The sequence below is a fragment of the Aythya ferina genome, assembly GCF_964211825.1.
Source record: "Aythya ferina genome assembly, chromosome: 5".
Taxonomy (NCBI): domain Eukaryota; kingdom Metazoa; phylum Chordata; class Aves; order Anseriformes; family Anatidae; genus Aythya; species Aythya ferina.
This window is the reverse complement of record NC_140301.1, coordinates 46,881,667-46,894,578: the sequence shown is the minus strand read 5'-3', so window position 1 is coordinate 46,894,578 and position 12,912 is coordinate 46,881,667. Positions and strand designations below refer to the sequence as shown.

At 50.8% G+C, this 12,912-nt stretch overlaps 3 protein-coding genes across 7 annotated transcripts in view; 2 read left to right on the top strand and 1 right to left on the bottom strand.

Annotated features, from left to right (window-relative positions):
• DNAJC17 (DnaJ heat shock protein family (Hsp40) member C17) overlaps positions 1-6,190 on the top strand; it is a 21,357-nt gene extending 15,167 nt beyond the window's left edge. For 2 of the 4 annotated variants that reach the window (XR_014693338.1, XM_084520093.1), the window contains one exon: positions 1,611-1,832. Coding sequence is in view for 2 of the 4 variants with exons in the window: in XM_084520093.1 (XP_084376219.1) it covers positions 1,611-1,733 (123 nt within the window). In the remaining 2 variants the exon portion in view is untranslated. Of the gene's footprint in view, positions 1-1,610; positions 2,071-3,860 lie in introns of those variants that run through there. The other 2 variants (XR_014693337.1, XM_084520094.1) reach the window with 2 other exon arrangements.
• GCHFR (GTP cyclohydrolase I feedback regulator) lies at positions 2,085-10,463 on the bottom strand. Its single transcript, XM_084520098.1, has 3 exons — positions 10,347-10,463; positions 7,589-7,683; positions 2,085-2,981 (listed from the first exon to the last, which is right to left on the bottom strand). Exons 1-3 carry the CDS (start codon positions 10,380-10,382, stop codon positions 2,858-2,860), a joined length of 255 nt encoding a protein of 84 aa, XP_084376224.1. The 5' UTR covers positions 10,383-10,463; the 3' UTR covers positions 2,085-2,857.
• On the top strand, positions 4,694-12,912 carry LOC311437172 (uncharacterized protein). Of its 2 annotated transcripts, XM_084520096.1 has the most exons (5): positions 4,694-4,830; positions 5,199-5,289; positions 6,184-6,390; positions 6,486-6,548; positions 12,105-12,912. In XM_084520096.1, the coding sequence occupies exons 1-5, from the start codon at positions 4,727-4,729 to the stop codon at positions 12,198-12,200; spliced, it is 561 nt and encodes a 186-aa protein (XP_084376222.1). In that variant the 5' UTR covers positions 4,694-4,726; the 3' UTR covers positions 12,201-12,912. The 2 variants fall into 2 exon arrangements, with proteins under 2 accessions (XP_084376222.1, XP_084376221.1); XM_084520095.1 differs by lacking the exon at positions 12,105-12,912 and having other exon boundaries at positions 6,184-6,366; positions 6,486-7,579.

Below are 12,912 nucleotides of genomic sequence, written 5' to 3'. Positions count from 1 at the left end.
ACTGCTTCCCCGGCTGCAGTTCCCTGTGCGTATGTATTTGTTTTGAGCCAAGCCCTTGCTGAGTCAGCCACGTCAGAAACTGGGTTTTACACTATTGGTAATTGTCAGGATTGCAGGAAGTAGGTGTGTAAAGTGGCAAAGCATCAGCCCACACTCTGCCTGAGGAGAAAGCAAGCTCCCTCAGAGGCACCCAGATTGCTTGAGAACAGTCAGTGTGAACGTCAACTTGTAGCCCATCTTGAATCAGACTGCTTCTTCCCTTTGTGCTCTCCCTACTGTCACTTCTGATGGCTTGTTGTATCAGCAGGGCTCCCAAATGAGGCCGGAAATAATCTCTTCTCTGTTTTAAATGTAAATCCAGAGTGTGAGGTAGTGATTCAGGTTTGTATGGGTGACTCATTTGCATGAGTCTCATGTAGGCTATTTCATTCAGCCAAGCAGATGTCAGTAAATATCTGTGGTTAGTGGACAGAAGCTTTGAAGAAACCTAGTTCTGCCACTGAGGTCTGATACAATCTGGTGCTTTCTCAAACACTATGGAAATCTGTGCTGCGCAGTACCAAAAGGTTATTTCATTCATGCAGTTCCAAAGACACCAATTACAGCATACCAGTCTCTTAATTCCCCCATTTTTTCATCTATTGTGGGCTTCTATTTTGTCCTCACAGCTAGGCACCCTGCAGCTGGAGGAACCACTTTGCTGGTACATGGTAGCAAATTTACCCTTGCACTGTTTTCCTGCAGAAGCTTTTGTTTTTTGATTGTCTTCAGCCTTTCTATTTTCTGTTCAGGATGTCCTTAAATCACCACTAAATCTAGTTCCTAGAAAAATTAGTGTGATTTTTTGTTCACCTTTTGTCAAGATGCTTTTATTTCTGCCTGAACTGTCAAACGAATGAGATGAATGTTTCCAAGCATTGCGGCGCGTTGAATACATCTGAAATCAGTAAGGCCACCTACTAACGCAAAAAGGCTTTTGAAAGCAGAGTGCCAAAACCGCCACTTTGCTCGGAGATAGCAGCTGTCATTTGCTGCCTACATTTATTAGGTAGTCTGCAGTCACCACTTAGCTGACGTGACAGTTGCTACCACACACAGCAGAAAGGCTCCAAGAGCTTTTCGAGAACTGAAATTCTTGCGCCAAGTTTGGGAACGTACCTGTTGTTTTTTTTTCTGTGCAGCTGCTTTCGTGCCTAAACCACAAGGGTTTGATTTTATGGCATTAGCCTTTGTAACGGATGAAGTGTGTGCTGGACTTGCAGAGCAAGCTTGTCATCCAAAATAACCAGCTGTGTTTCCCCATCCAACCTCTGTGAGCTGGTGAGGGGAGTTGGGGATCAAGAGGGTATTTCAAGCACCCTGCCTGTCCTATCCTTTGTCTTTCCACTGACACTATCAAGGGTCAGTAGCACTGTTTGCTATGAAGCCAACCATGTTCTGTAGCCCAGGCAGCTTTCACACCTTACCTGATTTCCCTGGTGTCATACTGCTATGAATGGTCTGCCTGACTCAAATGGGGGTGTTCTCAGTGTGGCTTTTGGAGGGGGGACCTGTGGGAGCTTTGCGATATGTGCTGTCCTTTACAGGTTGCATTTGTTTTCTGCTTTCAGGCATCTGTGGTCTCAGAGCGGGATTACGAGAGCCTGGTGATGATGCGGATGCGCCAAGCTGCAGAGAGGCAGCAGCTGATTGAACAGCTCAAGCGGGAAGATGAGGAAGAGTCTCACACCTAGCAGGAGAGAGTATGGATTCTCCCCACCCCATCATTCCGTTTCCAAAGCTGTTTCTTAAATTAAGCCAATAAACATCCTTTTTTAAAACTGTTGTAGGAATACAGACTGCACGTGACTGCAGTGCTTTCCAGAGAACAGGGAAAGATGGCTGCATAAGCTTCAGAGTAAGTGTTACCCTGTCAGTCTGCGTACTCAGAGTAGCTGCTCAGTCAGAGGACAGGATTTTGAGAGGTGTTATCTGAACAAACACCAAACCTTTCAAAACCTGGAGCTCTGTAATTCCTGAAAGCTTGGCTGGGAGCTGTGAATCCAGCAGGCTTTGGGCACCTCAGAACAAACCACACAAAAATGTAGGTCTCTTCAGAGAAATATTTTATTGGGGTTACCTTTACAGCAGAATTGATGCCCACTCCCAGACAATCCAGCACTGCAACTGCTATGTTTACAGAGCCGATACCTGAAATGTTCACAAAACCTTTCTGTGCTGATCTAAGGTATTTCAGGAATCACCATGTTATGCTTGAATGGCACTCTTTGGACTGAAAGTCTGATGCTGATAACCATGATCCAGTATGGGATGGAAATTGGCCTTGCTGCTGAGTGGAGGGGTTCTCAAAGAGCATGGTGTGAGGTTAGCAGTTCCTGCTTTCGTTTTGGGGATGAGGCAGTATGCCATCCGTGCTTGACCTCCCATCCCTGCCCCCCTAGGTCTGGGAGGAGGCATATTCTGAGCTCCCATTTAGCATGTACCCCCAGGACAGCCCTGAGGAACAGACAGGCAAGTCTGTTATTTGAGCTCCTTCCAATGCATGCTAAATAGATTATTAAAATGTAAAAGGATGGTATTTGCCAGACTGCCATTTGGATGAATGTGGAGTTAAAGCCATCTGTTGTGCGTGCCTGATATAGTCTGGGCTGGGATAGCTTCCTCCCCCCAGGCCTTATGAAATGGCAGGGATGGTGAGTTTCCATTAGGTGAAGACTTGCCCCTACAACACTCCTCCCCCCACACCTGAGCATCTGGAACAGAAACAAATAACTCAAGGAGAAAAGCTTGCTTTAAGTCCTGTGTGAGGTGATCGCCAGCAGGGTCCTTCCCCAGATGGAGTGCAGAAGTCTCCTCGCTATTCTTTGTGGAGGCACCACACCAACGTCTGGCCCACGCCTGTCATGCTGACCACGCGGTAACCATACCTCTCCAGCTTGTTCAGGACTATCCGTGGTGCATCATCCACGTAGTACTCCCAGCTGCAAGCAGGAAAAAGGAGAAATATGAGGTGGAGAAGGAAGAGAAAAGAATTTCCTTGTGGCACTGAGTCTGCATTGCTAATAAACTGGTATAAAACACTGCAGTGACCGCAGCTGGCATACTGCCTGTGTCTTGCAACATCTTGGTTAACCAGATGGGGAAAGACAAAACCCACAGCTTCTAAACCAAGGAAAAAGCCTGCCCGGAATGGAATTCAGCTTTAAATTGAAGTGTGGTTTGGGGATCAGCTGTACAAAGCTATGATGGTTGATGGTTAACTGGGCTGAAACTGCAGCGGTGGGAGTTTGCAAGTATGCATAGCTCAGAATCCATGGAAAAATAGGGTAGTCTCTGCAAAGCAGGAAAAAATGTAGGACAGCAGCTTCAAACAGTGTTGTAACAGCACAACCAGCTAGGGCTTTTTCTTCGCTATGAGAGTAGCTGTTCCCACGTTCCTGCAAGTAGCAGACCGAACTAACAACTTGCTGGGCACAATACCTCCTTCTTACCAGCCCCTGTTTGCTGTTGCTGGCAGCTGGGCCTCTGTTTACACGGCTGGGCTGTTCTGGAAGCTTTTTACAGACTGATTCAGGTGTTTCAAAGGAATGGGAGGCCAATATTCTATGTATGTCAAAGCATGTCTGTGAGTCAGGGGCTTTTGAGAGCCTGTGCTTGAAATTTGGGGGTTGGGAGACTAATATGCTGCCTTTAGCAAGGCGTTAGGCATTTGGAAAAATAGAAGTGCTCTGTGCTCAACACAGCTGCCAAATAAGGTGGAGCACAAGATCCTCTACCCTGGCAATTCACAGTGGTTTTATGCCTGTGGATGTCTGAGAACCGATACTTGGGATCTTTGCCTTGCTTTTGCTCCTTTACAGTTTCTGCCAGCCCTGTGCGCTTGGAACAGGAACTACCCTTGCCTCCACCTGGTCCTTCAGGCTCAGCAGAAGACCTGAGGGCTGTGAGAATGCTCTCACCATCAAGGAAATTAGGTGGTGGTTGTGGAGAGGAAGAACAGCACAATATGGACACACAACGTGCTGAATGAGCTTGGGAAGCAGCAGAGCCAAAACGGCAAATGTATCCTTCAGCACTAGCTTCGGCAGCCTTTCCGTTCCTCTAACGCAGCCATTTGGGCTGCAGTATTTATTCAAGCAGATGGGATGAGCTTCATAATTGTTCATTTCTTAGATGACTCACTGTGCCAGATAAGCTGATAATGATGGGCTATGGGATCTTTGGTGATCTTGCTTGGGCATCGTAACAAAGCCTGTCCTGACTTTCATACCAGTAACAATAAAAAAGACCAAAAAGCATTTGCAAAGTTTCTAAGGTTGCAAAACATTAATAGTGGTGAATACTTTTTAAAGCCTAAAATGACACTAAGATGTGAAAGTTTTTTTCAGTTTCTCAAGACAGACTATACTTTGCTGTAATTATAGATGTGGTGTAAAGATACTATGTATTATTATAAGTGTCTTTGAACTTGATGCTTTCTCTAAGAGGCTTGCTACATACCCTTCGGATTCACATGTTCAAGTTGGTAAATATTATTGCCATTATGCAGATGGAGCTGAGGCAGGGATTGTTTGCTATTTGTAGGAGCCTAAAAAACTGACTGGCTGAGCTAAAAGCAGAAGACAAGCTGAGTTGCCTAGGGCCTTAAACACAACTCTGAGTTGAATGAAACAAAAGATCACACACAACGTGTATCGAGCACACCACCCTCTCCGTCTGAATCAGGATGGAGTGGCTGGGAACATTTGTAAAGCCTTTCCTCCCAGCTGAGAGCCAGCAGGGAACAGAGAAGTTGCCTCAGATGGGAGAGGACTTCTGCACTTGCACGTTGTAAGTACATGACCCTAGCTGCCTTGCCTCCCAGATGTGCCAAAACTAGACGAGTGAGTGGTGCGTGGGGATGGGATTGAGCTGGAGCAGGAGTATCCTCCAAACGTGGGGATTTCTAGCCTGTTTTGGAATGACTTTTAAATAGAAAGTAGTGATGGAGCAATCTCCTGGTGATACGCACAGCAGTCCTTTTAGCTTCCTTGGGGATGGGTTTTGACTGTGCCCCTGGGAAACAGGTACGTTAGGGCTCTAGTGGCTGCCTTGGACCTCAGCTCCCACAATCTGACAAGCAGGCGTCAGCTTTCATTTCAGGCCCAGCAGTACTGATTAAGAACCCTTATAATTACAGGAGGCACTTATAATTACAGGAGGACATTGCCGACTGATCATCCACACATGCACGTCCACCTGGGCATGCAGGTTGCCCAAGAAGCCCCTGTTCTGCAGCAGCCAAAGGTCAGCTTTTGGTTTCTTGACCCCACACAGGCTTGGGCAGAGCCTGGCTCTTCCCTGACCCAGATTCTTGTGGGGTTTTGCCCCTGCACATCAGATAAGGGACTGACAATGTGTGCTGGAAGCTGATGCAGCTTAACAATGTGCCATTTGCAGGAGCTGGTGCAGAACTGCATAACAGGATCCGTGCTCCCCTTTATTAGAGACAATTAAGCACTACATCTGTGTATTACAGTGCTCCAGCTGGTCTGTGCTGCTTAGAGCTTTTCTTTCAGGCTCCCTCTGAGCTCCTTAGGTCATGTTTAAGGTTTTGGGACTCAGTGCTATGGAAAGGGCAGGATTTGTGGCATCCTACCGCCAGGCTTACTGCTAGTGCAGCCCTGCAGCCAGGCAGAGGGAGAATCCTGCTTGGCTGCGGTGCTTTCTTTCCTTCCTGGCCGTTTATTGTTTTTTTGGCAGAAGGGTGGATGGGGCTCACCCCGCTGGCATGTCGCTGCGCCTCTCGGGGTGTCAGCAGCCACATTCCTGCCGGGTTGTTTTCTCCACCCCCTGTTGCTCAAGCGCACGCGGGGAAGGTGTGCTGCAGAGAAGCAGTGGGGTGACCCTGGGTGTGACACAAGCTGTGACAAGAAGCAGGTGGGGCAAGAAAGAGCCCAAAATACCTACCGGGCCACAGACCGAGGCTGCAGCAGAGGAGATGCAATAAAAAATTCCCCAAAAGAAGCAAAGTCTGGCACTCCTGTTCCTTCCAACTCTGCATCTCCTCCCTGGCTTTTGGGGCAGGCAGTGTGGGGGGCATTTTGCCTTTCTTTGCTGTTCCCTTACCCAAATCTTAGAGTCGCCTCCATCTCAGGAACGCTTTGTCCTCCTTGAAGCCTCTTCTGTTTTTCCCCTCGGGTCTCCTTTCTCCTATTGCATAACTCCCTGCCTGCTTCTGGGCTCGGCTTCACAGGCAACAGCATGAAGCTGACACTACTGCCAATCTTCTCGCCACCCACAGGGTTGGGAATAGCAGCACGGAGACGGCTCAGCCCTGCAAACCCACCCCAGAGCTGCAAGCGATGGAAAGGAGCGATTGGAGAGGTCAGGATCAGCCCTCCTGCAGAGGCAGGTGGCCCGAGTTTGCATTTGAGAGGGTTTCTCTTCGCCAGACAGCCTTTGATTTTTATTTTATTCTTTTTTCCTTCTCTTTAATCTTTTAGGTTTTTGGTGCTGCAGCAGTGGAGGAGCTGGACCTCGATGCTTGCCAGCCTGGTGCTGAAGAGGTGGGTCTTCCCAGCCCCGCCGGCGGCAGTCTGAGAACATTCTGGGACCAAGAAGCCCCTTCTGCTTCACGCCTGGTTTTCCTCCTACTCCTCCTCTGTGCTGTGGCGCGAGTGGGCAAGCTTGAGCAGAAATCTGACTGTTCCCCTCTGTTTTAATTTGCATTTGGGACGGGGGTTGTTTTGCTTAGTCTTGGAGAAAAACAAGAAGTTGAGATACCAAATGGGGGGGGGGAGGGAAGTGGGCCAAGATGTAAGAAACGGGATGGCAGTATTTCCAAGTTGCACCCTGCTGAAAGCTGTTGTCAAACTTGGTGTGGGCAGAGAGAGACGTGGGGATGCAGGGAAGTGTCAGATATGTATGGCTTAGGAACGCACAGGCTGGGGACATGGAGCAGCTCTAACCCTGGGGCTCAGCTGCCCAAGGAAAGGCATCTGGAGCTGTCACGAGGGGCTGGCTCAGGTGCTCAATAACGGGGAGAAAACTCAAGCTAGGGTGGGGAGTGGGCAGGACAGGCTGTGGATGAGCATCTGGGGTCATTTGACACCAAAACAGGCCAGCGCAAGGCTGTGCAGGAGTGAGGATGGACTCGATTTGCTCCTGAGCATGTTGGGGCTGGAAATGGTAACAAGACAGAGGAGGTTTGTCTTTGAGAGCTAGGGATGGGATAAAGGCAGATAGTTATGCAGAAAGATTAAAGTGCTCACTGTGCCTGTTTTATTTCAGCCAGGACATGCGTCAGGTAGCAACCAGAAGCATCCCAAGCATGTAAGGATGGGGAGAAGGTGGGTCAGGAGCTAAAATGGGGTCACAGTGAGGAGAAAAAAAAAAAAGTATCACCTCCTGATGTATCAGGAAGCGTTTCCTTGGGTGAGCACTAAGAGGCAGGGCCAAGGACACGTGTGTGCCCCTCCAGCATCGAATTAGTGCTGGGATTAAAAGTGGGTGTGCAACTGGAAGGTGCTGTAGTGAATACGAGGAGCGATGCCCTTGGGTAAATCTGGAGAGGAGAGAGCCTGAAACATCACGGAAATGCACTTACAAGTGGTTCCCCAGCATGTTCCTCTTGGTGGCCCCCAGGTAGCGCATCAGGCTGGGATCCGAATGCTCGTCTCCCACCATGGTGGGGCCAACCTCCTGCAGGGAAAGGCAGCAGAGCCGGTGAGCGATGTGCAGCCGCGTGGTCAACCCTCCCCGCTCCTCGGGACGGTGAGTGGTACCAGGAAGGGAATTGTGTCCTCAGGAAAACGAGGTTTCCAGTGCCACCCTTAAAAGCACTGATGTGGGTTCCTTTGCCTGCAGGAGCAGAGGCAAGGTGTCTCAGCTCAGGACAGAGCCACCCACATGTCCCAGGAGGGGACCTTAGTGGCTTTGCTCCTGGAGAGCCACCTGCTGGCTGAGCTCACGGTGCCTCTGCTCCCTGGGATCCAGCTCTGGGAAGTCTGTAGGGCGGCAGTGGGGTGGGACTCGTGGCCTCATCACACAAAACCAGCAAATCTGTTTTGAAATGAGTCCCCAGGCCAGTTAGAGGCTCTCTGCCTGTCCTGGCAGAGGGTGGCTTTGGAACTGCTCTGCATTAAGGAAGGGTGAGAAGATGGGGACAAGGAGGTGCTGTGGGGTGGTTCGGGCAGAGAAGCACCCATGGGATGAGGCAGGGCAGTCACGCTCTGTTGGAGCAGCGGGCTGCAGCCGTGAGTCATCGCCCCATCAAAGCCACCAGGTGGCTTTCACACATGTCACATGAAGGGGACAGGGACGTTGTCACTCAGTGCTCCAGAGGTGTTATTTTGTGAGATACTCCTGGTCTGGACAATTTCCAGAACCAAGTAACAGGCTGTAGTGGAGAAGTATAACTCCAGCGTGACCTCCAGAATAACTGCCTGCCTCTGGACAGTCCCCGCACTGATGGGGAGCACCCAGCCAGCCCACAACACCAAAGCCAGAAAAAACAAAGACCACAGCCTTCAACAACAACAAAAAAACTTAGGGTTTTTAATTGATTCTAATAGGTGGAGCTAGTACTCCTGTTAACTCTCTTTTTTAACACAACACGCAAAAGTTTGCAAGTGAAAACTTTCGGAAGAATGTCCCCACCTGCTGGCACTGCCATCATCAACCTACATTAATCAGCGGTAATTTGTAACGTGCAGGGGGCTGCTGAACCCTGAGTAGCACCCAAAGCAAGTTAAGCATCACCCAGCTCCTTTCTGACCCCTCTCCATCACCCCTTGGAGGAAGCTCAGCCCTGGCTCAGGACAGGGGCTGTAGGCAATGAAACAGCCAGGCACCCTGACAGCAGCAACAGTAGGGAATTGGTATTTGGTGTGGAAAGCTCAGGTGGATGTGGTCTGAGGAGGCTGAAGAGCAGAGAGGGTAAAACCCTGGCAGCACCCATCTACAAACCAGCAAACAGCACATTAACTGTGAGCCTCTCTCAGACCCCAATTACAGAGTGCTCACACAGCACTGCTAACCAAACATCCCCGTGCACTGTGCAAACATGCAAGTACGCTCAGCTGCACGGAGAGATGGAGGAGACACAAACCAAGGAGGAGGAAGAGCCTCTGGTCCCTGTGCATCTGATCCTGGCTGCCTTCATCCCATGGGAGGTGTGCCACAGGGGAACGAGCAACCTGTCCCTGTCACCACCCCAGCTGCTGCCAGCAAAAGACAGCAACATCCATCCCCGCCCTGCTCTGCCAGCACAAACCCTTTCTAGCCGTGGCTGGATGCCAGGTTTCAGGCTGTGAATGTTTGCTTTGCGCTGCTAAAGAGCAGAGTTTCCAAAGTCTGCAGGGCAAAGTGCGTTAACCTGTAGGTATTTCAGTCCACCCTGGTGCGTACGTTTCCCTGAAACGCTACAAAACGTGTGCGTGGTGTGACACCAAATATTGTTGCAGACAGAGATGTTTTGGTGCAACAAGAACTCCTCGGACAGACTGCATCTCTCACCAGACTCCTGCCAGCTTGTTGGTTTGCTCCTTTCCCCATCGCACCCTTCCCGTTGCAAAACCGCGACATCGCACTTTGGCCTTCAGACAGTGTTTGATATTGTTCCTCTTGGGAAAACAAAAAATGAACCCTCTAGACATCTGCCTGCTCCTGCGGGCCTGGCAGGATGTGCTGGCTGCCAGTGGGGCAGCAATCACTAGGAAGCAAGGTTTCCTCTGTGCCTTTTTAGGGGAACAAGGGGTCTCAGCTGCAGTCCCTGCAGTGGCTTTGGGTGCTGTGCAGCCACCCTGGTGCCAGTAATGCCCTGCCCTTTGGCTGTGGCCGAGTTTTCCACTGTGGCACAGCCAGCGGGGCTTTTTGGGGAAGAGAAAAAACCTATGGTGAGGTGAGCACACATGGATTACTTTCTTTGACTTTTCACAGGCTCCTGCAACAAGTTTCCCAAGCGATCTTGCTCACTGTTTGAGGGGAGCAGAACAGCAGGAGGGGCACCTGGGTGCTCTCCTGCTCCCCACCTCCCCCAGGCAAAGGCTCAGGACGAAGGGAGGAGAGCGAGGGTGGCTGCCCACAGCCCTGTTCACCCAACAGCAACCCCAGCACCTTGGGGTAAGCCCCCCAGTAGCAGGTGCAGGGCGATGCTGTGGGCAGCAGCGCCATGCTCGCGAGGATCCCCCCATTTCCATCTCCCCCCCATTTCCACCACCCCCATCTCCATCACCCCTATATCCATCACCCCATCTCCATCTCCTCCGTCTCCATCGCCCCCCTCTCTGTCTCCCCTCTCCCCAGGCGCTCCCCTCGAGCCCCGCAGCCCCCGGGGGTGCTGGGCAGCGGCGGGGCGGACTCACCATGCGGATCTGCGTGCTGACCAGCAGGTACGGCATGCTCCCGACCCCACCGCTGCCGTCGCCACCCCCGGGGGCTGTGGCCGGGGGCGGCCGCTCCCGTCCCGCTCCCGTCCCGCCCCGCCGCCGCCCCCGCTCCGCCCGCGGGGAAGGACGCGGCCGCCGCGCAGATCCCTCCCCGAAGGGGAGCCCCCCGGGGGGCTCCCGAGGTGGCCCGGGTGGTTCAAGAAACCACAAGGGTTCCGCAAGGGTCCTGGGTTTGCTCTCCGTCCCCCACCCCCCAAAAAAAAAAGGACGAGGAGGTAGAAGGAGATGGGTGATGGAGAGGAAGGTAATGGGTAGGGAGATTAAGGACAGGGAGGTGGTGGATGGGGAGATAATGGATGGGGAGATGAAGGAGAGGAGGTGAAGGACAGGACGTGATGGATGGGGAGGTGATGGATGGGGAGATGAAGGAGAGGAGGTGAAATACAGGAGGTGATGGCTCCAGGGGTGATCAAGCAGGAGATGATGGACAAGGAGATGAAGGACCTGGAGATGAAGGATGAGAGATGATAGCCCAGGAGGCAGTGGATCAGGAGACACTGGACCCAGACAGTGAACAGGGAGGTGATGGACAGGGAGATGAAGGACAGGAGACGATGAATCTGGGGGTGATGGAGCAAGAGTCAATGGACAGGGAAATGATAGCCCTGGAGGCTGTGGACCAGTACACATTGGATACTGAGGCAATGGACTGGGAGGTGATGGACAGGGGGATAATGGATAAGAAGATGATGGACAGGGAGATGGAGGACAGGAATTGAAAGACAGGAGGTGATGGCTCAAGAGGTGCTGGAGCAGGAGACAATGGACAGGGAGATGAAGGACGGGGAGACAGAGGACCAGGAACCAGGCAGGAGTGAGCCCGGGACCCTGCAGCTTTTATCTGGAAATGTGATGGTTTAAATGCCTTCAAAATTTCAGGGGCAGCTCATATCTCAAGTCCAGAGCATCAGTGCTTCCTATGTGGGAGCTGATGGAGGAATTCCTTCCTCAACACCTGCTCTAGCTACAAGTAAAACAATGAACATTTCCGCAAATAACAAATATTTCTATAACCTCAAAACTTGCACAGAAATCTTTCTATGCACCTCATCAGCAACTATAATCAGCTCCTACTTTTCTTACTGATCTTCAGAAATAAGGCTTCAGGAGAAGGCAGAAGGATGTTCCCATGTGGCCGAGCTCAGGCTGTGGCACATCGTGTCCTTCCTGCCTGACCTGGGGCCAGTTTATCTGCGCTGCCACGGGTTACTGATTAACTCCGGCAGGGATCGAGAGAGAAAAATACACATTTCTGCTCACTAGTCTAAAGGGAATACTCAGAGACAATTTTTGCTGTTCCTATCATGCCTGTTGGTTTGGGCATGACAAAAACAAAGAAACAACAAAACAAACTAATGGATGTTGATGTTGTCATATTCCTAAAGTGTGCCCCAAATATCCTGATGTATTCGTTTTGAGCTGTATGTCGATACCTCACCCCATAGGTTAAACCCCTGCTCCTTCAGATCACCTGCATGCCCAGAACGGTCTTCCCAAATTCCCTAGTGTCAGAACAGGCCAAATGTTTGTTCCTAACACTTATTTTCTGGTGTAAACATGTGTTTGGCTTCTAACATGAGAAGCTGAGGCATAATTTTGCCACCATTACCCAGTGAATGAAAAGGAAGTGCTTTCTCCTGCTAACTTCAACTCGGTTGTGTTTGCTTCCCACAGGAGCACCCAAATCTACCACCCGGTGACCCAGACCAGGTGGTCTCTGCTGTGAGTGTGTTCCCATCCCACTGGCCATGGGAAGAAGCCCAAAGGTGAAATCCAGACCCTTGCATCTCTCTGCAAATTAAAGAGAAAAAAAAAGAAGGAAAAAAAATCATCCAGGGCTCTTGCAGAGTGGCGTGCTGCCAGGCGCTTGCTCTCTATGCCTGCTTTGGCTCTTACAAGGTTCTTTCTTGGTGGGAGGCAGGGAATAAAAGAGAGGAAAAAGAAAAACAGAGCCTGCACACAATATTTTGGTATTGAATTTCCTGTCGAGATACCGAAATCTGGGAGGCAGCCCAAGCACTCTGCATGGCAGTGGCGTGAGAGCAAGCCATAAAATGCGGTGCAGTACAGCCCAGCGGTACCATCCATCATCAGAAAGCAATTATCGCCCCTTGGCGCTGGCTCCGACCTGTCTACTTAAAGTCGTGGTTGGACATGGGCAGCAATAATTTGTGGAAAAGAAAGCAAAAGGTCACTTGGCTCTGCCATAGATCATCGCACTGTTACAACAGTAGCACATGAAGAGCTCTGCTTTTCCCCATCTGACATCAGTGGCTTTTTCTGGTAACACTCCCTTCTTTTTGCAGCTCCCAAGACTGAAAGAGGGGAGCTTTAGTTAAGGCATTAGGAAGAAATCCTTCACTCAGAGGGTGGTGAGGCACTGGCACAGGCTGGCCAGAGGAGCTGTGGCTGCCCCATCCCTGGAGGTGTTCAAGGCCAGGCTGGATGGGGCTTTGGGCAACCTGGTCTGGTTGGAGGTGTC

Excerpts from the sequence above, each read along its gene's own strand:
- LOC311437172 (XM_084520095.1), top strand. The coding sequence starts at position 4,727 with ATGGAGTGGCTGGGAACATTTGTAAAGCCTTTCCTCCCAGCTGAGAGC. Across the intron at positions 4,831-5,198 it reads GACTTCTGCACTTGCACGTT|GAGGACATTGCCGACTGATC; the intron begins GTAAGTACATGA and ends TTATAATTACAG. Across the intron at positions 6,367-6,485 it reads GGAAAGGAGCGATTGGAGAG|GTTTTTGGTGCTGCAGCAGT; the intron begins GTCAGGATCAGC and ends TTAATCTTTTAG.
- GCHFR (XM_084520098.1), bottom strand. The coding sequence starts at position 10,382 with ATGCCGTACCTGCTGGTCAGCACGCAGATCCGCATG. Across the intron at positions 7,684-10,346 it reads TCAGCACGCAGATCCGCATG|GAGGTTGGCCCCACCATGGT; the intron begins GTGAGTCCGCCC and ends CTTTCCCTGCAG. Across the intron at positions 2,982-7,588 it reads AACATGCTGGGGAACCACTT|CTGGGAGTACTACGTGGATG; the intron begins GTAAGTGCATTT and ends TCCTGCTTGCAG.